This window comes from Papio anubis, chromosome 12 (genome assembly GCF_008728515.1).
Source record: "Papio anubis isolate 15944 chromosome 12, Panubis1.0, whole genome shotgun sequence".
Taxonomy (NCBI): domain Eukaryota; kingdom Metazoa; phylum Chordata; class Mammalia; order Primates; family Cercopithecidae; genus Papio; species Papio anubis.
Genome location: NC_044987.1, coordinates 14,204,262 through 14,226,152, shown reverse-complemented (window position 1 = coordinate 14,226,152; position 21,891 = coordinate 14,204,262). Strand labels below are relative to the sequence as shown.

At 42.4% G+C, this 21,891-nt stretch overlaps 2 protein-coding genes across 8 annotated transcripts in view; both read left to right on the top strand.

The window, feature by feature from the left end:
- Positions 1–3,624: 3,624 nt before the first annotated feature.
- On the top strand, positions 3,625–11,783 carry TLCD5 (TLC domain containing 5). 4 transcript variants are annotated; one of them, XM_009187495.4, is made up of 3 exons: positions 3,625–3,864; positions 5,925–6,124; positions 8,097–11,783. In XM_009187495.4, the coding sequence occupies exons 2-3, from the start codon at positions 5,926–5,928 to the stop codon at positions 8,633–8,635; spliced, it is 738 nt and encodes a 245-aa protein (XP_009185759.1). In that variant the 5' UTR covers positions 3,625–3,864; position 5,925; the 3' UTR covers positions 8,636–11,783. The 4 variants fall into 4 exon arrangements, with proteins under 4 accessions (XP_009185759.1, XP_009185762.1, XP_009185760.1 ...); XM_009187496.4 differs by having other exon boundaries at positions 3,839–3,924; XM_009187498.3 differs by lacking the exon at positions 5,925–6,124 and having other exon boundaries at positions 3,795–3,864.
- Positions 11,784–14,416: 2,633 nt separating this feature from the next.
- Positions 14,417–21,891, top strand: part of ARHGEF12 (Rho guanine nucleotide exchange factor 12) — a 147,566-nt gene continuing 140,091 nt past the window's right edge. For 2 of the 4 annotated variants that reach the window (XM_031652869.1, XM_031652868.1), the window contains exon 1: positions 14,417–15,284. In XM_031652869.1, the coding sequence (XP_031508729.1) occupies positions 15,253–15,284 (32 nt within the window). In that variant the 5' untranslated portion in view covers positions 14,417–15,252. Of the gene's footprint in view, positions 15,285–15,849; positions 15,869–21,891 lie in introns of those variants that run through there. The other 2 variants (XM_031652870.1, XM_031652873.1) reach the window with 2 other exon arrangements.

The following is a 21,891-nucleotide window of genomic DNA, read 5'->3' as shown; positions in this document are numbered from 1 at the left end:
CTTTAAGTACATACACATGCACGTGTGCATTCCTCCCTGTACGCTCACGGATGCCAGAGCCGACCCTTTTCTACAGAAGTCCTGGCTGCCTTGACATCCTGCTCAGGTGAGTGCTAAAAGCTGATCCTCTGCATTGTCCAAAACTTGGATTTTCATCCATTTGCCCATGATTTTTTATGAAAGAAATAAACAGAATTGTAGCCTGTTCAGACTCCAGTAGCTTTCCTTGCCAACTGACTTGGACATTGCTGAGCAGAATCAAGCCTGAAAGTGAGCAGGGTCACCTTTCATGTCTGCATGATTCTGTAAAATCTGTAATTCCAGGGAAGTTTAACTGAAGCTTGGTCCGCCACCTCAGCATCTAACTAGGGACAAGAGAATCTAACAGAGACCACCAGTCATTGCCAAAGGAGAAATAAAAAAGATTGTTGCTGCCGCATTTCAAATTGTATTTCATACTCTAATGTTTAGTTGACTCAAAACGGGTGGGCCCAGCTGTGCGCCCCTAAGACAAAGTAAGGACTTTTGGTCTGACTCAGAGACTGAGTTTATTAACCCCAGGACTCAAAGCAGGAACCCTGGCCGGAGCTCCCAGGTTGCCAGGGCTCCTCATGTGCTCTGAGTGCCCCCACCATAGCTCACTTACTGACTCTTCTGCCTCTTCCTTGTGTGGGGGGACCTCCTTGCAGTTGAGGCTTTTTTTTGTTTGTTTGTTTCTGTATCCCTGTGGCTAACATTGTGACTAGCACATAACAGGCAATTATGTTTTTTAAATATAAAATTCCCTTCTTTCCTCTAAACTTTTAACACCCTTCACTGAGATAGGAGTTGTGAATACAGGAGAATACAGTGCACACCTGCAGGAATTTTTAGGTAAGTGGAGGCAGCATATCTCAGTGGTTAAGGGCACTGTCATGCCAGATCCCTATTGACTTCAGGAAGGATAGCACCAGATTCAAGAGGCCAAAGACCAAGAGCCAACAAATGCGACATAGGATTTGTTGAGGGGAACTTACATAAGAGGGATCCAGTGGCAACAGGCTGGACAGGAGAACCAGCACTGCCTGCAGAAAGCATGCAGTTTATATAGCACTTTCATCTTACACCCTCCCACTAACAACCTCCACCTGGCAACATTCATTTCGCATGAAACAAAGGGCCTTAGCCCCCTGTATGGCCCATGTTCCAAGGGCTGGGCCAGGGGCTCAGATGTTCCTCATAGATAAGGAATGAATCTCTGGGTTGGCCATGCTTGGAACACTAGACACACATTCAGGTGCGTCTGCACACAGGGTCATCCTCAGGGTATACTTAAGGTTAACTGCAGTTAGGCGCATCTGCCATACAGGCATGATCTCCACAGTCATATTGCCTGGGTTTGTACCCTACTCTGCCTCCTACTAACCGTGTTACCTTGGGAAAGCCTTGACTGCTCCATGACTCAGTTTCTCACCTGTAAAATGGAGATAACAATAGGTCCCATCCCATATAATTGTGAGGATTAAATGAATGTGTGTGTGTGTGTGTGTGTGTGTGTGTATATATATATATATAGTGCTTGGAACAATGCCTGGTACATTAATAAGAGCAATATAGGTGTTATTTGTGATTATTATTCTCATTGTTATTAAATTGGCGGAGAGCTTCCCGTCCCCTGCTCTCCTTAACAGCCCAGAATTTCTAGGGGATGCTACCGTTGACAAGGATCTGATTCGGTGGAACAGGGATTGTGGCCAAAGATAGGTACATCAACAAAATTTAATCCCAGGTCATGAAGCTTGAACCTAGAATCCCCATCACCCTAGGATAAAAGCCCAATATTTTAGGAAGAATTGGCTTCTTCCCTTTTCCCTTGCCCCCTCAGCCTTTAGACTCCTGAAGACTTTAGTACTCTGTTCTTTCATGGGAAACGATGGCAGCAGGAAGAAAGTCCAGAATCAGATGCTAGAAAAAAAAATACTGCAACAAAAACAAATGGGGGAAGAGGTTGAGCTCTGCATACTCTCCATTCAGTGAAGTGGATCCTTCCATGTTTTACTTCTCCAGACTATCATTACCTGTTATCCAGTCTATCCCAACACTTGTGTAACAGGCCTTCTCCAATTCATCTTACACTGATTTTAATTGAGTATTGCTAGAGCTGGGGTTCTCAACTTTGGTTGCACACTGGAATCATCCAGGGAGCTTTTAAAATGATTGATATCAACACAGAGATTCTGATTTACTTTTTTCAGAGTGTGGCCTGGGTATTAGGATTTTAAATAGTTCCCAAGTGATTCTACCATGCTATCAAGGTTAAGAACTACGGCCCAAATGTGTATAAGAATCACTGGGGAACTTGTTAAAATGCAGATGTTGTTTGGTAGGTCTGGGGTTAGGTTCTGAGATTCTGAGTCTCTGATGAACTCTAAGGTGATACAGATTTTGCTGGTCCATAGACCACACTTTGTGTAGCAAGGGCTTGGAGAGCATGATAATATGATTCTCTTGTTCAATAACATCATGGGCTTCCACATAAGGTATCTCAGCCTGGCATCTTAGGCTGGCATCATAGGCATTTAAAGACTCTAACAGCAATGGTTATCAAATGTGATCATCTGAATGACTTCTGGGCAGGTTTAAAAAATACAGGTCCTTGAACCCTACACCAAACCTACTAAATCATAATATTCAAGGTACAGCCTGCATAAGGTATTTGAAAACACTTCCCAAGTGGCACAGATGATCAACACACTTTAGGAACTGTGATACGCTTCCAAGATAGTTTTCCAGACTCATTTCACATTAATTCAACATACAAACATTTATTGTACCTGCCTCATGCTAGGTCCTACGGAAACAAAGATGAAACCAGTGCCTTTGCCTTTGAAGGGTTGGTAAGATAAACGACCAAAATTAGAATATTTACTATTCCCCAGGCATGGTCTAAACACTCACATCTCTGCTAATGGTCGTCTTCTTTTGAGATTGTCTAGGTTCCTCAGCACCCAGGATTGCCTGTCCTGATCAATTAAGGCAGACACCGTCTTTATCCCATTCGAGCCTCCATTCTTATCGCTCAAACTTACTCTGCTCGGTATTAAAATAGAACCAGAGAAGAAAAGGATTTACCCAACGTGAAATACAACAGTTGGCATTTATGTAGTGACTTCCATGTGCCAGTCATTGTTCAAAGCACTTTACATACGTAATATTTAAAAATTCTCAAAATAACCTTATGAGATAGGTGTTATTACTATCCCCATTCTGAGGATCGAGGAAAGGCAGGCAACAGAAAAGTAACTTGCCCAAAGACATACCAAGCAAGGTTCACTCTCAAGGCTTATGCTTTACTGCCAAGTTGGTGACAGGGCTGACATTGGAATACTGTAACTTCTAATTCTCAGGCCTGAGCACTTTCCTGCTCATCAGTTCCTGTTTCACGACTTAAATTCAAGCACACGGGCGAGAACAATGTCTTACATCCCCCACAATGCCTAGTCAGGCTGCAAGCACTTAGTAGGTACTCGATAAATTGATTGGATGAGCTGTCCTATTGAGGGGAGGGGAGAAGTGGATAATGATTTAAACAACAACAGCTAAACAAGAGCAGCGACCTGCAGGTCTCACGTCACCGCCAGATCCCTCTTGACTCCCCCGCCGGAGAAGGAGGACCCTCCCGCACGCTTTCGGAACGTCGGTGGCCCGGCTTCGGCTCTGCGCTCCATCCGCCCAGCCAGCAGGTGCCCCCAGACCCCCGGCTCCTCCTCCGCCGCCGTCACAGCCTCGTCCTCCCACTCTGGTTCCTCCGCTTCCTGTTGCAGCGATCCGGGCCCGGAGCTGCGGGCGCCCGGGCGCCCAAGGCTTCCCGGTACGCTCCGCCAGGTAACCGCGCGGCGCGAACCGCCCGGCCGGGGTGGGCACCGGGCCCGCGCGGCCCATTGGGTAAGGAGGCGGCAGAGGGCCCGGGGTGGCCTCGGAAGGGGAGCGGGCCTCCTACTGCCTCGGGCGCCCGAGGCCTTCCTGCGCCAAGCTGCGGCGCCAGCCGGATGCAGGGATAACGGTGCCTGGCTCCGGCTCTTGGTCCGGGCGTGGCCGAGCGTCGCAGGCACGGCGGCGCGGAGATGCGATCGCCGTCCCAGCGAGGCCCCGGACCCGCGCTCACCGCCAGCCACGCCAGCTCCAAGGCTCCTGCTCGCCAGCCTGGCCCTGGAACGGGAGAAACCAGGAGAGGAGCCTTGGACCTTTGAGCGGCGATGGCCTTCCAAATGCCCTTCCGTTCTTTGGCAAAAACCAAGAGCAAAAAGCCGAAACCCACACAGGGAGTTCCCAAGGTCATAGAGTTGTGTCTGCCATTTACGAATGTCTGTTCTTTTATTTAAGTGATTGTAAATGGGCTGCTGTTTTCTCTGTCCTGCCAAGGAATTAGGATTCAGAGAAGAGGACTCTAAAAATACTAATAGGCATATCCAAATGAGCTGATCCGCATTACTGGCCAGTGACCCTGGCCTTTAGAAGGAGATAGGGGAGGGCAGTTCTCTTCACGCGGGATACTTTGTATTTCTGGCCCTTACTCTGAGAATTGGCCTTGATATTTTACAAAGTTTATTTCAGAACTCCATGTCAGAACTGGACCAGACTGTAGAGTTCTCCAGTCCTAGTCTCTTTCTTTCCTTTCCCTTCCTCTCCTTCCTTCTCCTCCTCCTCCTTATTTTCTTTTCTTTCTTTCTTTCTTTTTTTTTAAACTGGGGTTCTAGAGGTTAAAGTGATTTGCCCACACTCTTATGGCTAGTCTTTCTAGGGGCAGAGACAGAATTGGAACCCAGGTCTATTATGGACACACACTGTTTTCTTGAATGGAAATCTGACTTCAGATGAAAGCTGTACAGGCCTTGACCTTCGTGAAGCGCTTCTCTGGATAGCATTCTTGGGAAGTGGCTTGTGTATTGACTTCCACAGATATTATTTCACTGGTCAGAATAAGGTTAAGCAATAAGCATAGCCATGCAGACTATTTCTGCTGAGATGAAGCAGATATCTGATATGTTTTTGACTTTTTATTTGTACGTTTCAATGGAGGAGCTAATGAATACTAGTAACAACATTTTGCTCATTTTTAGATTTTGGTCCTGTGTGACTAAATTGACTCACTTATAGCTGTTCTTGTCCTAACATATTTGTCACCAGTACAGCTTTCTGGCGTCATTTCATTTTTAACTGAATAATTGCCTTAAGTATATTTTTAGATCTCAACAAAAACTCCCCACCTCTTGAACCTTAGCATCCTTCTGCTTCACTCTTGGCAAATCTTTGGGTTGGATTTCAGAACGGAATAAAGCCAGGATTTCCCCCCAACCTCCAAGATGTCTGGACTCTTTGTTTAGTTCTATATTTAAGTTTATCCCAAGTTTTGTTTTTGACTGATAAACCTGTGACCCAAATCCAAACCTCAGCTGAATTAAGTATCAGCTTAAAACCACATTAAACTGCCATGTGTCATGTGACCTCTCACAGAAACCAAAGTGGCAGTGTTCTATTTTTTCACGAGTGCTTTTCATTGGGGTCTTTGAACTGTAAAGATATTATTTAATACATGTGCTTTATTATTTGTGTATTATTGCCTAAGCTCAGTCATCACTGGAGGGTTATTATTGACATTTACTTATCATAAAATGTGATGCCAGCCTACCAGCTCAGAGTGCGGTGCCTGGTTTCCAGTTTACAGCATTCACCAGTTGCTAACATGTTATCTCTGAGGAACGTGGAATTATAAATACAGCCATACTTAAATAGAAGATTCTTGGCTGTGTAGATAAGGAAAACAAGATAAGGCAATATTTTTGAACTATTCTCTAATAGAAATGAGGACATATACATAAAATGACCCAATGCTGTTTTCTTAGGGTGCATTCTTTGTTTTTCTGGTTTTGGTCTTTTCATCACAGGATGGCATTAGCTCTGTGTCTGCAGGTGCTGTGCAGCCTGTGTGGCTGGCTCTCGCTCTATATTTCTTTCTGCCACCTGAATAAGCACCGAAGCTATGAGTGGAGCTGCCGGCTGGTCACCTTCACCCATGGAGTCCTCTCCATAGGCCTCTCCGCTTATATTGGCTTCATTGATGGCCCATGGCCTTTTACCCACCCAGGTAGGTAGGGGATTTTCCCTTAGGGATTTATGATTTGGGGGAAGTCTTAGAAACATGGGACTTTTAAACAGAATTTGTACAATATTGAAGAATAATTCCCATTATAATTTTGTCTTGGAATCCTCATTCTTCTTCATTGTTAACTCTGATACTGTTTGTCACTTGTTTCTGCTTTTCATAACTCTCTACTTTTAAAACAAATTTTAAATTGCTTGTTACAATTTCATCAGAAATATAAAAACCATAAAGCCAGTATCAACATGTTCCAAAAGACACAAATAGAACTGTATTATACATATTTTTGTCAACTTGCAACTTTTACTTGACTGTCTACTCAAAAGACAGCATCTTTCCATGTCTATGTTAAGAGGATGAGATGTTCCTTATCCTATTTGTTACTAGATGTACAAGTGTTACTTTCGTAAGTATGCAATTTTTTTTTTTTTTTTGAGACAGAGTCTTGCGCTGTTGCCCAGGCTGGGGTGCAGTGGCTCAATCTCAGCTCACTGCAAGCTCCGCCTCCTGGGTTCGCGCCATTCTCCTGCCTCAGCCTCCTGAGTAGCTGGGACTACAGGTGCCCGCCCCCATGCCCGACTAATTTTTTTTTGTATCTTTAGTAGAGACGGGGTTTCACCATGTTAGTCAGGATGGTCTCGATCTCCTGACCTCATGATCCGCCCGCCTCAGCCTCCCAAAGTGCTGGGATTACAGGCGTGAGCCACCGCGCCCGGCCAAGTATGCAAAAATTTCACCCCCTTGTATTAATTGGTTGGGGCTGCCAAACACAGTACCACAGAGTGGGTGGCTTAACCAGGCGTTTATTTTCTTAAAATTCTACTCAAAAGACAGCGTCTTTCATGTCTATGTTAAGAGGATGAGATATTCCTTATCCTTTTTGTTACTAGATGTACAAGTGTTACTTTCATAAATATGCAATTTTTATTAAAATTCTAGAGGCTGCAAGTCCAAGTTCAAGTTGTTAGCAGGGTTGCTTTCTTCTGAGGCCTCTGTCCTTGGCTTGCAGATGGCTGCCCTCCCACTGTGTCCTTCCGTGGTCACCCCTCTGTGTGTGTGTGTGTGTGTGTGTGTGTGTGTGTATGCATGCATATCTGTGTTCTAATCCCTTCTTTTAAGGATAACAGTCATATTGGATTACTCTAGTTACCCCATTTTAACCAGATTACCTCTTTAAAGGCCCTATTTCCAAATACACTCACATTCTGAGGTACTACTGGTTAAGGGCTTTAGCATACGAATTTGGGGAGGGGGGACACAATGCAGCCCTTAACTCCCCTGGAATATAATTTTTAAAAATATTTCTTTAGCTTCTCTTATCGAATTTCTGAGTTTTCCCCCCAAACTGTCAAACCGATGAAAGCAACTGTTAAGCTTTGTGTTTTATATGAAGGTTCTAAATGGTTTCAAATATGTCAGGTCCTTAAAACCTATGTTCCTGGACATGAGCACACACTAACTTCTGGGGCCCTCTCCGGAATCTACTTTCAGGATAGGTTAGGGCCACTGAGTGTTCAATAACGTAACCCATTAAGCTGAGAAAAAAAATCTGACATTCAGGAAACAATTATCCAAGAGTCTGGAAATAAATCTTTAGCAGGGTTAAAAAAAAAAAAAAAAAAAAAAGTGTAGGATTTTAATTGAAGAAACAGAATAATTGGATTTTATGCTGTTCCACGGAGAGGACACAGATTCTTGCCTGTGTTCACTGAAGGATGCAAATTCATTGAAGTCAGATTCATCAGAACAGCGTTTCCTGAGGTCTGAACATCATTTAGTTTGATAAAGACCTAGATTTTATATTTTAGTCTGTCTTTGGCCCTCATTAAAAAGCACATGCCTGCCATTGTTTTTGTTTTAGTGTTCAGTAAGGTTTGAAGGACAACAACATAGGATCCCTGTGCAAGGTAGCACAATTCCCAGTCACTCAATTTGCTTCCGTCTTGGTTTGTTTCAGGCTCACCCAATACACCTCTCCAAGTTCATGTCCTGTGTCTCACCTTGGGCTACTTCGTCTTCGACTTGGGCTGGTGCATCTACTTCCAGTCTGAGGGTGCCTTGATGCTGGCTCATCACACGTTGAGTATCTTGGGCATTATCATGGCCCTTGTGCTTGGGGAATCTGGCACAGAGGTCAATGCAGTCCTCTTTGGAAGTGAGCTTACCAATCCCTTGCTACAGATGCGCTGGTTTCTCCGGGAAACAGGACACTATCACAGTTTCACTGGAGATGTAGTGGACTTCCTCTTTGTGGCTCTGTTCACAGGAGTGAGGATTGGTGTAGGAGCTCGCCTCCTTTTCTGTGAAATGGTCTCCCCCACGCCTAAGTGGTTTGTGAAGGCTGGGGGAGTAGCCATGTATGCTGTGTCTTGGTGTTTCATGTTTAGCATCTGGCGCTTTGCATGGAGGAAGAGCATCAAGAAGTACCATGCTTGGAGAAGCAGGCGGAGTGAGGAACGGCAGCTGAAACACAACGGACATCTCAAAATACACTAGCCAAGGCTTGCTCCAGATTATGGATTGGGTTAAGTCAGCCATGGGAACCAGGTTGGAAATATGACTGTTATGGAATTATGCTTATAACAAACTTAGGTTTCAAAAAAGGGCTAAATTTATTGATCAATTTGGTCAGTCTTCAAGCCGAGCATATATCAGTATTAAAACACCAACTTCTACAGTGGCACAGTTGTCGAAAGTGAGAATACTCCATGGTAGCTGGGAATAAGTCAGAACTGTGAAGTGAGTACAACTGGCATTTGTTTTCATTTGTGGTGACCCTGGGTCCTCCTGTCCCTGGGAGGTTTGATGTTCAGGCAGTTTAGAAAGGAACTGGAAAAAGATTAGTGCTATTTCTTGTTCCTTTGAGAAGCAACTCTTTCAATAAACACTTATTTCTGCTTTTCATGTATCTATTTATCTAAGTTTACCCCATTTACTCTAAAGTGAGGGGCTTTCAGAAAGAGACACACCTTTGGGATTCTGAACATTAGATCGGGGAATTGGGCCACTTAAACAGTAGGAGGGTGAGAGTGAAACTGTGGCAGCGAGGGGGAGTGTTACTTACATAACCTCCTATACCAACTGTACCAGAGGTGCCCAAGACCACTGCCAGGTTCCATAATTCTCTGGGAGGACTCAGTGGACTCAGCATATAGTCTTACTCATAGTTTTGATTTATTATAGTGAAAAGATTCAAAGAAAAATCGGTAAAAGGAAAAGACACCTCAGGCAAAGTCTAGGGTAAAGCAAGCACAAGTTTCCAGAGTCCTTTCCCAATGGAATCACACAGGATGTGCTTCGTTCCCCTAGCAGTGATTTGTGACAACATGTGAATGGGCTATCTACTGGACAAGGTCATTACAGACTCAGTGCCCAAGGTTTTTACTGAGGACAGGTCACCTAGGCAGCCTTTCCCTGGCAGATAGCAAAATTCAAGATTTTCAAAAGGAAAGCAGGTGTTCAGCATAAGCCATATTGTTTGCACAAACAGTTCAGACACAGTAAGCCAGTCTTATCAGTTAATGGTGGGAGCCCTTCCAAAATCTGAGTTCCCAAATGCCGGCCAGTGGCCAACCCTGTAATCAGGCCTCTCCAAGGATAGCAGTTTAGGCCTGCTATGTTAACTCTTTTCTGCACAAAACCTGTAGAGTTAGGGCTTTGGATTTGAGATGAATGAAGTGTGGGTAGATTTACTGAGTCCTGTTATATGGGTTCTGCCCTACCAGGAAAACTATGCCAGTTCTCAGGGCTTTTGTGCATTAATCTCCTAGGCATTTGAGGCTATGACTAAATTCCATAGGGATTTATCATGTGGATTCCACTGTGCTTGAGATGGCAGTTTAGATTTCAGCTCTGCTGTACATATTGCAAACTAGAACCAAAGACTTTAAAGTGTGTACTAGCCTCAGGGGGATGAGGTCAATTTTTTTTTTTTTTTTTCATTTTAGATACATTCCCTTTTAGTACTCCTGCTTTTCTTATTTTTACTAAAATGGTACCACTCTATGAACAAACTAATACAACAAGGCCAGTCTTGAAAGGAAAAAAAATAATAATTCTTAGTGTGACAGTCTTCAAGAGAAGCAAGAATATAAGCTTAGAACAAGGGGTTAAGAATCAAGAATTCCTGGGTTCTTAGTTTAACTGATTTTGCTACTCACTTGCCAGATCGTGTGGATAGGTTACTTGTTTCTTCTTTGCCTGAGTTTAAACCTATTGTGAATGAATGAAATACCCTGTAGTATATTTCATAGAGACATTATGTGGCATTTTATTAATGAAGGTCTTTCTTGTAGGGCTTTTATGAAAACATGAAGTATTTATTTATGTATTTATTGATTATTTATTTTTACCATGTTATTTAAGTCAATGGTGTTTGATTAGCTCAGTGGGTGAGCAAGCATATGGTGCTACTGGAGTCAAAGCTGGTCAGTAGGAAGTGTCAGTTCATTCCATGGCCACTGGTAATCTAACGTAATGAGTGTTTTTTTTTTTTTTTTTTTAAAGTTGGAGTCTTGCTCTGTCGCCCGGGCTGGAGTGCAGTGGTGTCATCTCGACTTACTGCAACCTCCGCCTTCTGGGTTCAAGTGATTCTCCTGCCTCAGCCTCCCGAGTAGCTGAGACTACAGGCGTGTGCCACCATGCCTGGCTACTTTTTGTATTTTTAGTAGAGACGGGGTTTCACCATATTGGCCAGGCTGGTCTCGAACTCCTGACTTCATGACCTGCCCGCCTCGGCTTCCCAAAGTGCTGGGATTACAGGTGTGAGCCACCATGTTCAGCCATGGGTGGTCTTGAAAATGGAAAATGGTCTTGGCCACAGAAACCAGGCATGAGGGAGTGGTTGGAATGGTGTAAAGTCATCACTGTTCAGGAAACAGTAACTTTAAATGCATGTTAACAGTGCGTCTTTAAAAATGAATGTCATTTGGTTGAAGAGTTTTGCTGGGCATTGAGATAATCTGACAGCATCTCCACTTCCTGTTTTTTTTCTTAATCTCCACTTTTTTTTTTTTTTCTATGATGAGCGCCCCTAAAAAGCTGGTGAGCTTCTTTCCAACAAAATTGCGGTCAAAGTAGGATGCTGGGGAATGCTGATTTTAGCAAGACTCGTAGAAAAGAGTGGCTTGGCACATAAGCTTAAAAAAACAGAAAAAAAGCTGGCTCTTGAATTTTGGCACAGTGCAACCTGTTCCATACCAGACAAATGAACAGGCTTAATCTGGTACCAATTCTTTTTCTCTCTTACTCCTCAGAAATAAAGGGACTGCAGATATTGTTGTTTTGGGGACACTTTCATGGGACTGTATGTAGATTTTTTTGAATGGTGAGAAATATGAATAATCGGTAAGGGGAAGGGAATCCCTCATTTCAGCTTTTCTTGATGTTATTACTAATAACTATGAAAAAACTTCTGAGAGAACAATATGAACTGAAGATGACTCAGCAGTTAAGATGATGCTAAGTTTTGAAACCACAGGTAAATGAAGGGCTAATGAATGTGTGGTATACTCGGACAAAATGAAGTACTCATTTGCACTGGATTACTATGTAATGATAACGAACACTGTTCAAGAAGGATTTATATTTCCATAAGATTTGTACTAAATTTTATAAAAGTAAAACAACTTTTTATAAATCCAGAGTCTGTCTTTATATTTTTGTGGTGGTTTTGCCAATAAGTTAAAAACAGCCTTTTGACCTGTAGAAATGTTGACCTGTATTCATACTTACTAGTGAATATCTCTAATCTGCTGTTCATTATCCATCATTCCCCCTATTTTGTCATTTTGGGGGGTAACAACTGACATACAGAAAACAGTTTGCCAAAAGAGAGAGGAAGAACCTCAATGTGTTTCTTGTTCTGCCACCTGTTTGGACACTTGCCTTGAAAATGGTGATGTCAAGTGAGTTGACATCAGACATCATCTGAAGACAGCTGGAGGCCCTGTCTTGAGGACTGTACTACCAATGCCTAAAAGAGTCTGGGACGCATAGTAGATACTTAATAAGCATGTTGAAAGAATGGACAAGAGGATGAGAATGTGGTTTAGAATAATCCCCATTGGAAAACCTCCTCAAAGAGCATGTCCAGTGGATTGGGTCATCAATGTCATTTTTCTAGGTAAAGTAATACTGACCCTGAGGAGTGTGTTCTACCTAGACTGGCTTGACTTTCTGAAGGCATCCATAGTTACAGCCTTTACAACAGTTGAACTACCAGCAGCTTTAAAGAGGCTTTCAGGTTTTTTGTTTGTTTGTTTGTTTTTTAAATCATCAATGCTTTGTAGGTGACTACAGAGATTTTCCATCATTAAAAAAAAAAATTAGTTCTGGAATGAATAACCACGGCTTAATTCAATCTTTTGCTTACCATCTTCTGAAGCTTTCCCACAGCAAAATGCCTTCTTTGCTCACAGCTAGAACCGTGGGTCTGTTTAAGTTTGGAAAGATCTTGAAAGCAGCTTGCCAAGAGGTTTTGTATGCAAGGAAGAGAAGGTGAATTAGGAAACTTTCCCAGTTTGTTTTATTCCTGAAGCTTAAGTATTGAGGCTTCCCTCAAGTATTAAGGGAAGAGAGGAACTGATTTTTAAAATGCATGATTTGATGAGTCATTGGGTTCAATTAATTTGATACTTACACTGTAACATTATTAGAATAGGGGAAAATAAGATATTTAATACTTTTAAGAAAGATTTATTAAGTTTGGGAATAAGGTTTGCATTTTGGTCAGTGTGTATATATATATAGAGAGAGAGATGAATGGGATTCGTTCCAATTACATGTAAACACTCAATTTGAGTCTTCAGGGTAGAATTGTCATGCTAGGATACACCAGCAGGTGGCAATGTGTCCTGGTATCATTAGGAAAGTGCCTTGGCTAATCTGCTTCTATTCTTTCCAAAAATAAACATTACAAAATTAGCTGGCTGTGCCTTGAACCTAAAAAATCGAGCAATAAAGAGTCGTCTCTGGCCTCTGTTTATCTTTTCCTTTTTTTTTTTTTTTTCCAACCCCCTGTTCTAACTAACGTCAGTGTGAGCTCATGCCTCTATTCGGGGATAATGATCCTTTCATGAACTGTTGTGGAATGACTTTTTGCAACAGCATTGTTAAGAGGTAATTGTTTCCTCTCTCCACATCCACTGTTTATTAGATTTGATTTGCTGCTTGGATTCCACAAAATGGCTGAAATTCCTTGCCACCAACATAGGTTTACGCTCAAAAGTCTGAAAATAGTTGGATAAAGGGAATAGCCTCTTTAGACGTTTGCAGGCAGAACTGAAGAACTGCATTATACGTGGTACCTAAATTGCCATAATACTGAATTATTCAATCATAAAACTAGATGGGTATCTAAATCTCTCTACCCAGAAGGGGAAAAAAACGAAAAAACGTTTGGAACCCTTCAGAGAGAACCGTAATGCTATTTACTGGATAAATATACTTCATTTTCTTCTCCCATTTCTTTCCACAACACGCTTGTTAAGTCGCCATGCAAAGCACCATGCCTTCTCAATTTGGCAAATAACACATTTCATTTTGCCAAGGCAAAAACAGCCTAAAAGTAGTATTTATACCGAGAAGCCCTGGCTGCAGTCCCCAGCTGCTCTCCCTCAGCCCTGCGCCTCCCGCTCCCGCCGCGCTCTCCCCCCGGAGCCGGCAGGTGCCCAGGTGAGCGGGGCCTGCGGAGGCAGCGAGGGGCGCCGGCCGGGCACTGGTAGAACGCTTGCAGCCAGAAGACAGGAGAGAGAGTACATTCCCTTAAGGAATAAAAGTTTCCAGGACAAGGGGGGCTGGTAATTTCCAAAGAGCCTCCCAGCACGATGTCCTAGGGATCTGGGGGGCGCTCTCAGGAGGTCTCTGGTGAAAGTAGACTTAGTACAAACTGGCCTCGAAAGACAACGTCTCGGCACTCAGGGGCCCAGGCGCCGCGGGAGGCTGGTGGGCCTCCCGGGGCTGCACGGGTCCCACCTCCCTCCGCCCCGCAGGACTACTTTTCCACTCCCCCAAACAGGGCTCCGGCGGAGGCGTCCTTCCAAGGGCGGGAGCGCAGCCCTGAGCGGCGGAGGGATCCCGGGTGAGGCGGCTTCCCGAAGTCAGAGGGGAGGGGGCCAAAAAAGTCGGCGGGGGACGGGAAGCGCGAGCTCGCGCCGGACGCGGCCAGGGCCGGGAAGCCAGAACCGGAACCGGAACCCGCGCGCGCGCCCGCGTTTGCGCGGCCCCCACCGCCGCCGGCCTCCTCCGCTGTCTGCGCGCGCTCCCGCGAGGGCCTCCAGAACCCGGCGAGCCGGCCCTGCGCGGGGAGAAGCCGCCGCCTCCGCCTCCGCCTCCCGGACCAGGGCTTCCAGGCCGGGCCGGACGGGCATCTCCCGCCCCTCGCGGGGAGCGTCGGGGAGGAGCCGCCGCCTCTGGCGACTGCGGAAGAGTCCGGGCCTCAAAGGGATGGGGAGCAGCCCGCGGCGCTGAGAGACCCGGGTCCCTGTCACCTCGGGCCGCGGGACCCTCCCCCGGCGCCCGCGGCTCGTCCCAGCACCTGGAGCCTGGTGGGGGCGGCGAGCAGAGGAGGAGCCCCGGGCCCGGGACATGGAACCGCGCGAGCCCGGCGCGGGACGGCCGGAGACGCGGCCAACGCTGCGGCCAGGAGCAGCCGGCAGCCCCAGATAGAGAGCCGGGAGGGAGGGCCCCGGCCCTTGCCGCGGCGGGGAGTTCGAGGCCCCGAGACTCCGGAGGAGGAGCCGACACCCGTCCCAGAGCTGATCCCGCCCCAGCCCCGGCGGGAGTCGCGGGTCCCCTTCCCACGGCGCGCGGACTTCTCTCTCTGAGGAAGTTTCTCCTTGTGCCTTCTGGAGGATTTGTCGCTAGCTCGACTCACTCTGGACTGACTCGCTCCCTGGCTTTCTCAGTTTGTTTTGGGAGATAACTTGTTTTCCTCCAACCCGCATCCGTTGACCCCTTCCAATCGGATGGTCTAGATGACTGAATGGAGTTTTGAGTTGGACTTTTGTGTCCCTGACGGAGTTGGGCCTGATCCCAGAGCACTGGGGGTGGGGAGGAGGTGTTACTGTAAAATGCAAGTTGGATAAAAGGAGGACCTCTCGCCAAGGGCCCCAATGAGTGGCACACAGTCTACTATCACCGACAGGTTGGTATGAATTCCTCCTTCACTCGGCCTCCCGGAATCGGGCCCGACCTAGCAGGGGAGTCAGATTGCCTTTGGCCAGCGAAGTTGACAGGCAGAGGAAAGAGGGTTGTTTCGGAGCAGTGCAGTTAGCCTGGGGTTGCTGCCGAGTTATCCAGTTGATTGGCTTTTGGAAATGTAATTTTTCCGGAGAGAAACTTCCCTCCCGATTCTCAGAGAAGGGGGAGGCAAAACCATTATTGTGGTTTTCCGCCTGTAGTGTGCATTAGGATTGTGTACTCGTCTGGAAATCAGAGGAGAAGGTCATTTTGGGTGAAGGTCGGTGCCTGAAGTCGGCTTGGTATTGGTGTATTATTTCTCAGCTTTAGCCCTGTCCTGCAGTAGGTTCTCAAGACAATTACATTTTAGGATTTCTACCTGTGAACTTAATGTTGAGCCTACTGCATGGTGACCTGGGAACTTGATCTCTTTGAGATGTTGACCTGCACAGTGTTTAATTATTATCTAATAACTTTCCAGAATGTTGACATTACCAGTAAATCACAGGTTCTTGCTGGAAGCAATGTCCAGGAGCTGAAGAAATGAGGGTAAATCATGGGATTTGCTTTTAATTCTTGTATTTAAATATTTCATCTTCCAGAAACATTTGGCGTTTAAGAGAGATAAACCGTAAGCATAGTATAAGCGCGCAGCTAAATTTGTTGAGTTCTGTGTCTGTCCTTTATAGCACTTACCAGTGTTGCATGGTGGTGTGTGGCGAATGGAGCTAGACCATGTGTGGTTGAAGTACAGTTTGCTTATCCTAAGTTACTTTTGTTTATAGGGCAAGGGATAAAAAGCGTATTGATTCCTTGACCACATTTCATTTCTCAATTTCATTATGACACTGCATGCCAGTCCTAAATGTCAGCTTGCTTTAAGTTAATCTTCAAATTATTATATCATGAAAAAATAGATCAAGTAACTGAATTAGAGGGTCAAAGCTCTTTGATGAAAAGTGCAACAATAGTGCTTCTGCACAAAGTAGTCTAATTTCCTAATAAGAGTTTTACCCAATTGTAAGACTCATTTGTTGATTTTAAAAGGGCCAAATTCCATTATCATACCATAACAGCTACTCCAGAAACAGAACTTCCTCTTCCTGTTGATGCTTTCCAGCATCACATGAATGTTCACTTAAAAGAGTCCGTTAAATATTTAAAGCATTTATATTTACTCTTTGTGTATTTTTCAAAGTGGGTTTTCATTTTCAATGAAATAATTTTTAACTTTTCCAAGAATACACTTACTGTAAGTATTGACAATGCTTATCTTGCTTTCTTCTGGTTATCCCCATTTTTCCCCTTTCAGGGTGTTTCACTTCTGAGAAGTCACTTTTACGGGTGTGGGGATAATTGTTTTCCTGGTTCTTTCAATTATGGCTCTTTCTGTTGAGCCTGTAAACAAAAGTCTTAGGAACTAATGTAATGTTGGTTTTCATTGCGATGCTGAGGTGTTTAATTTATAGAAACAGAACGAACTCATTCCACACACAAGTGAGTTAAAAGCCCTCAAGTAATGATTTTTCTTCAGCATTGCTTCTCAGAGATTTTCCTTGTCTTCTCGTTATCTTGGAAATAGAATCTTGGGACTTCTATCCTCTTTATAACTTAGATGGCATATAAACATTCAATAAGGATGAAATTGTTGAAAGCCTGTTTTTTTTGTTTTGTTTTGTTTTGTTTTTTGTTTTTTTTTGCCAGGCACTATGCTAGGCACAAGAGATTACAAAATGAATATTGTAAGATTACAAACTGCAGATTGGTTTGGGCATTAATGTTTTTTGAATAGCTTCAGGTGCTGCTGCCTAATTTTACATTTTTTTTTTTTTTCAAGAAAAGAACCTTGGAAAGCCAATTAATAAGCACTACTGAGACCTGTTTCATAGGAATTTTTTTTACTAGGGTCTTTTTTTATTAAGAATTATTCCTATTTGACCACATTTAAATATATTTCGTAAATATAAAGCATCTGTTTGCTGTTAAGATAGTAATTGTTCCTAATTTGAATATATGTTGTGGTGAAATCTGGAGGTACTGGTTTAGTAGTATTTCTCTGCCAAGGTGTCTTAACAAAGTTATGAGTATATAATAGTTTCTAGCTTTCTCTCAGCCGTACCTCGTCCTTTTTTTGCAGTGTCTAACTGTTAACTGTAGGTATATTTTGCTGATTCTAGAGCTATTGGAAAATTAACAGCGCCAGTGTAGCTTTTTAGATAGAGATCCTTTCAAGTTTGAAGTGCTGTATGTGGTATGGCTTTGTTTCGTAGAGTGTGCAGAACCACCAGGCCAGCTGTGTGAGTTAGAGTTCTTTCATTGTGGTGCTTCTGACTACAGAGTCTGTCTGTCCTCAGTTGAAATCAGACTAGCTGGTTTTGGGCGTTGTTCTGTTTTGCAGTTTGTGGCAGGCGACACATGGCTGAACAAGATAAGGGTTTTATTCTTGTGTTAGGGACGTGCTGGGGCTGGGATGGAATTCAGCTATGTTTAGGCTCTGATTGGTCACTTTGGATACTCAGAACTCTGTTACATCCTGTTATTATTTTGCAGTTAAATCAACACATTTTGCTTGCTCTCTTCTCTTTCCCTTCATCTTTTACTCCCCAGTCCGCACCCCTTTTCTTAAAACCTAAAACTCGAACTTTTTAAAAAACTTTGAACTCAAACTATGTTCATGGTAGCTATTACTTCTATGTAGTATATCCAAACAGCTTTTTAAAAAATTCTGAGCCATTTATGAGCCCTGGAGTCTGTAGTTTTCATCATTTAGAATGAGCACTTGACAAGTGTAGAAATGTCTGATTGCTGCTTTATAGTCTGCATTGATTGCTGCATTTAGTCTTAAAATATATCCCAATTGTTTCCAGTCCTCCTACATGTCTTTCTTGTATCCCTGATAATTTAGGAGTCCTATAGCAATTGGAGTTTCTTCTGAGAGGTAGAGAGGAGAGAATGCCCTTTCAGTAGACTCAGTAAATGATTTCAGGCCAGTGTCTATAACATTGAATTTTCAGGGACAGTACAGGTAGGAAAGTTATAAGGTTCTTCCTTGAAATAAATGGACTTTGTTTTGTCTAGGGCTTATGAATTTTGTAGTTTTTGATTTATAGATAAAGACAGGTTTTTGATTTAATTTTTTTAAAGCACTGAATTCAGCTTTAAGCTGTTTAACTTAAGCAAATTTTTTAAGTGAGTGTGGAAACCTGTGACTTTATATGCCTGTACCCAGCAATTAGCATTTTCATTAATGATACTTTTTTCTGTCAAAATTGCTATATAATGCTTTTGATTAAAAAAAAAGAGCTACTCATGTTTATATGTTATTTTCAACATTGCGTGAGTCATCTGTCTGCAAGGTAAAATTATTTGTAACCTTTTCTTGTAAAGTCAGCCAGTCGATAAGTACAAAATTGAAATGGGGGCTAAAGATCACAGTGTTTTGTATTCAGTTTTGTCTTTGCCTTTTTAGTTCAGTATAAAATCTTGAGTCATGAAAGTATGCAATAGTACATTCACTTGTACAGTTTTACATGAGTCAACATGCAGAGTCTAAAGTAACTTTTTTTGAAAGTACAGTGTTGTAATCTTCCTGATTAATGGTACATTTATATGACGCTCATATTCAGTGAGGTGACAAGAGAAGCTTTATTTGAAATCATTACAAAAATATGTTAACCCTGGAATACCACTTAACACATTGGTGGTTTCCAGTTGTTAACATGTATATATCATTGAGTTAACATGTAGGTTTTTTTTTGTTTTTTGTTTTTGAGTCTTGCTCTGTCACCCAAGGTGGAGTGCAGTGGCGCAATCTCTCCTCACTGCAACCTCCGCCTCCCAGGTTCAAGCGATTCTCCTGCCTCAGCCTCCCGAGTAGCTGGGATTACAGGCGCCCACCACCACGTCCGGCTAAGTTTTGTATTTTTAGTAGAGACAGGGTTTCACCACATTGGCCAGTCTGGTCTTGAACTCCTGACCTTAGGTGATCCACCCGCCTTGGCCTCCCAAAGTGCTGGGATTATAGGCTGGAGCCATCGAGCCCAGTGGTTTTTTTTGTTGTTACTGTTGTTTTTTAACTAAGTTTGAATTTTTAGTTTAAGAAATGAAATTTGAGGTGAACATTCATGGAATCCGTAAATGGTGAATTTTATATATTTTTCTGTGGAGCATTGCGATTCCAGGGAAAACAGTTGGAAAATATTTCATTATACATATGTGGTTGCCTCTTCTAAATGTCATCCAGAGGTAGGAGTGAATTGCTTCCCAAACTGATATGGGTCACAGAAACAGCAAGATAACATACTGGTTCCCAGGGAATTGAAGGGACTCTTTTGCATCATGGTTGTCTGAGATTATTAGAAATGTGTCTTATATAACTTCTTGTTTCCTAGAAATTGACCATGACACATTTTCAGGAATAGTAGCTTAACTTCCTGTGGTCTCTTCTGTGAAAACTTGGTTTTGATGATGTTCTTGAGCTTTATTTGAAGACGTGCTCCTTTCCCTTATAATAATTACAGGTTTTCAGAATAGTGCCATGTGAATTAAAATTTTTAAATCAACAAAATTACATTTTTGCCTTCTTTTGAGTAAAATACCATTATGTATGTAATGATATCCTGTAGTAGTATAATTCTTTAACATTTACAATATTTTCAGTTCAGTACTGGGCAGATCATGTTTCTGTCATTTACACTTTAAGCTAACTCATACAGTTTAAGTCAAGATTATGCAACTAGAAAGGACAGATCCAAGTTTTAGCCTTGATTTTCTGGCTCTCAAGTCCCCCATTTTTTTTTTTTTCGTTTTAAATTATTGTCTTTCTTTGTACTGTATTTTTCTGTGCTTTTTTCTTTTAGTAACTCTCCAGCTTGATGAAATCAGTTGCATTTTTCTCTTACAGCATACTTTCTAGTACCTTACCCATTCTAATTTTAAATATCTCTTGAGGATAAAGCTTTTGTCACTTCCTCAGGAGACTGAAGCACAATCTGATAGATCTTGCTGTCAGGAAGTTTTTCCTGATCTTTAGGTCTAACTTTTCTTTTAAGTTGTCCTGTTACTTGTATGTACTTGCTGTACCAAGCTAAATAATGCTCTCCTCCCATTTTATGTTTGTATGGTATGATTCTAAATGTTTCAGACGGTTATTCATTATGCTTTCTGGTCCCCTTCCCTTACTCTTTGCTTAGCCAAGCTGTATGCTTTCTGTTGATCCATTGTCTAAAAATCAACTTGTTTCTCTTAACATTTTATTAGCTTTTTTCTCAGTTGCCCTCCTAGTGCAAAAATATGGGTAGAGAGATTCTCAAGGTCATGTTGATTCAATTTTATTTTCGATAGTCTTTAGAATGGATACGAGATATGTCACAGTCAAATGAAACAGATTTATACAAACAGCATGATTACCAAATCAACTAATTAAGCAATTACTCATGTTCTAAAAGGCTTTTTACAAAGCGATTCTTTCAAATATGAGTACCCTCAGTGTAACAAATGTTATCAATTCTATGACAAAAGGGTAGGGTAGAAATAATGTAAGCCACTTTTGATTGAAAATCATCTTGTTGCAATATGATGAAATACATCAGGAAGTTTCTTATTTTTTCTAGTGGTTTTTCAGTCCATTATCTTAAATTGTAGGTGAAAACATTCCTCATTGTTTGGTGTATTTTTACCTTATAGTTTTGTCTCCTCTTATTTCCACGTATTAGTGAAATAGCAATGCTTAGCAGTATTTTTTTCAGTAAACTGGATATTGTGAAAATTGAAATATTTTACTTTCTTGCTGTTGTATTTACAAGAATTGTTAATGACAAGACACAGTAATAGAAAAAGTGCATCTTTAGATTGTTATAAAATCTATAAGACTGTAGACCTTTTGAATATTTTATTAGCATATTTTCTTTGGTACTAATTTAGTTTCAAATTATTGAAATAGATGTCCTTGTTTTGTATTTTGCTAATATTAATATTTTGTATTTTGGTAATATTAAAATTTGCAAACATGCCAAATTTAGAGCATTTTACTTTTTCAACTTAGAATATCTGGAATCATCAAGATAGTCATATAGGAAAGACCGCCGTAAGGCAGCTTCTAACTCCAATAGAAGCCTGTGAAGCTAGTGCCTGGACAGAGGCTGTGTCTAAATTACATGAGCATATATTGTTGACTTTTAGTAAAAGAAAAAATACACTAACTTTACCTCTTGACTTAGCATGCACCAATGCAGTTCAGATTCATACCAAAACAGGATCTTTTACTAATTCAAATGCTGAGTCCTGGTTTTTGAGATCATAGTCACATGACAGGCCTGGGTGGCTTCTCAGTGTCTAGAGACAAGCAAATCGACTGGACGATGAAAAGTAGGTTTCCTGTCTTGGACTGCAAGTAACAATTCATGCAGAAACTGGAACTATATAAGAAAGCCTGGTTTTAGTTAATGCTTTCAATTAGCTGCTTGTCACACTGCTTTTTCTTTTGGTGTTATATAACACATTAGAGTCATTTAAAGGTATGCTCTGATACTACAGTTTTTGTCAAATATTACATATAAATGTTGATTTTACAT

Coding starts and splice junctions, on each gene's coding strand:
- TLCD5 (XM_009187494.4), top strand. CDS start 5,860: ATGACCCAATGCTGTTTTCTTAGGGTGCATTCTTTGTTTTTCTGGTTT. Junction 6,125..8,096: donor ATGGCCTTTTACCCACCCAG/GTAGGTAGGGGA, acceptor GGTTTGTTTCAG/GCTCACCCAATACACCTCTC.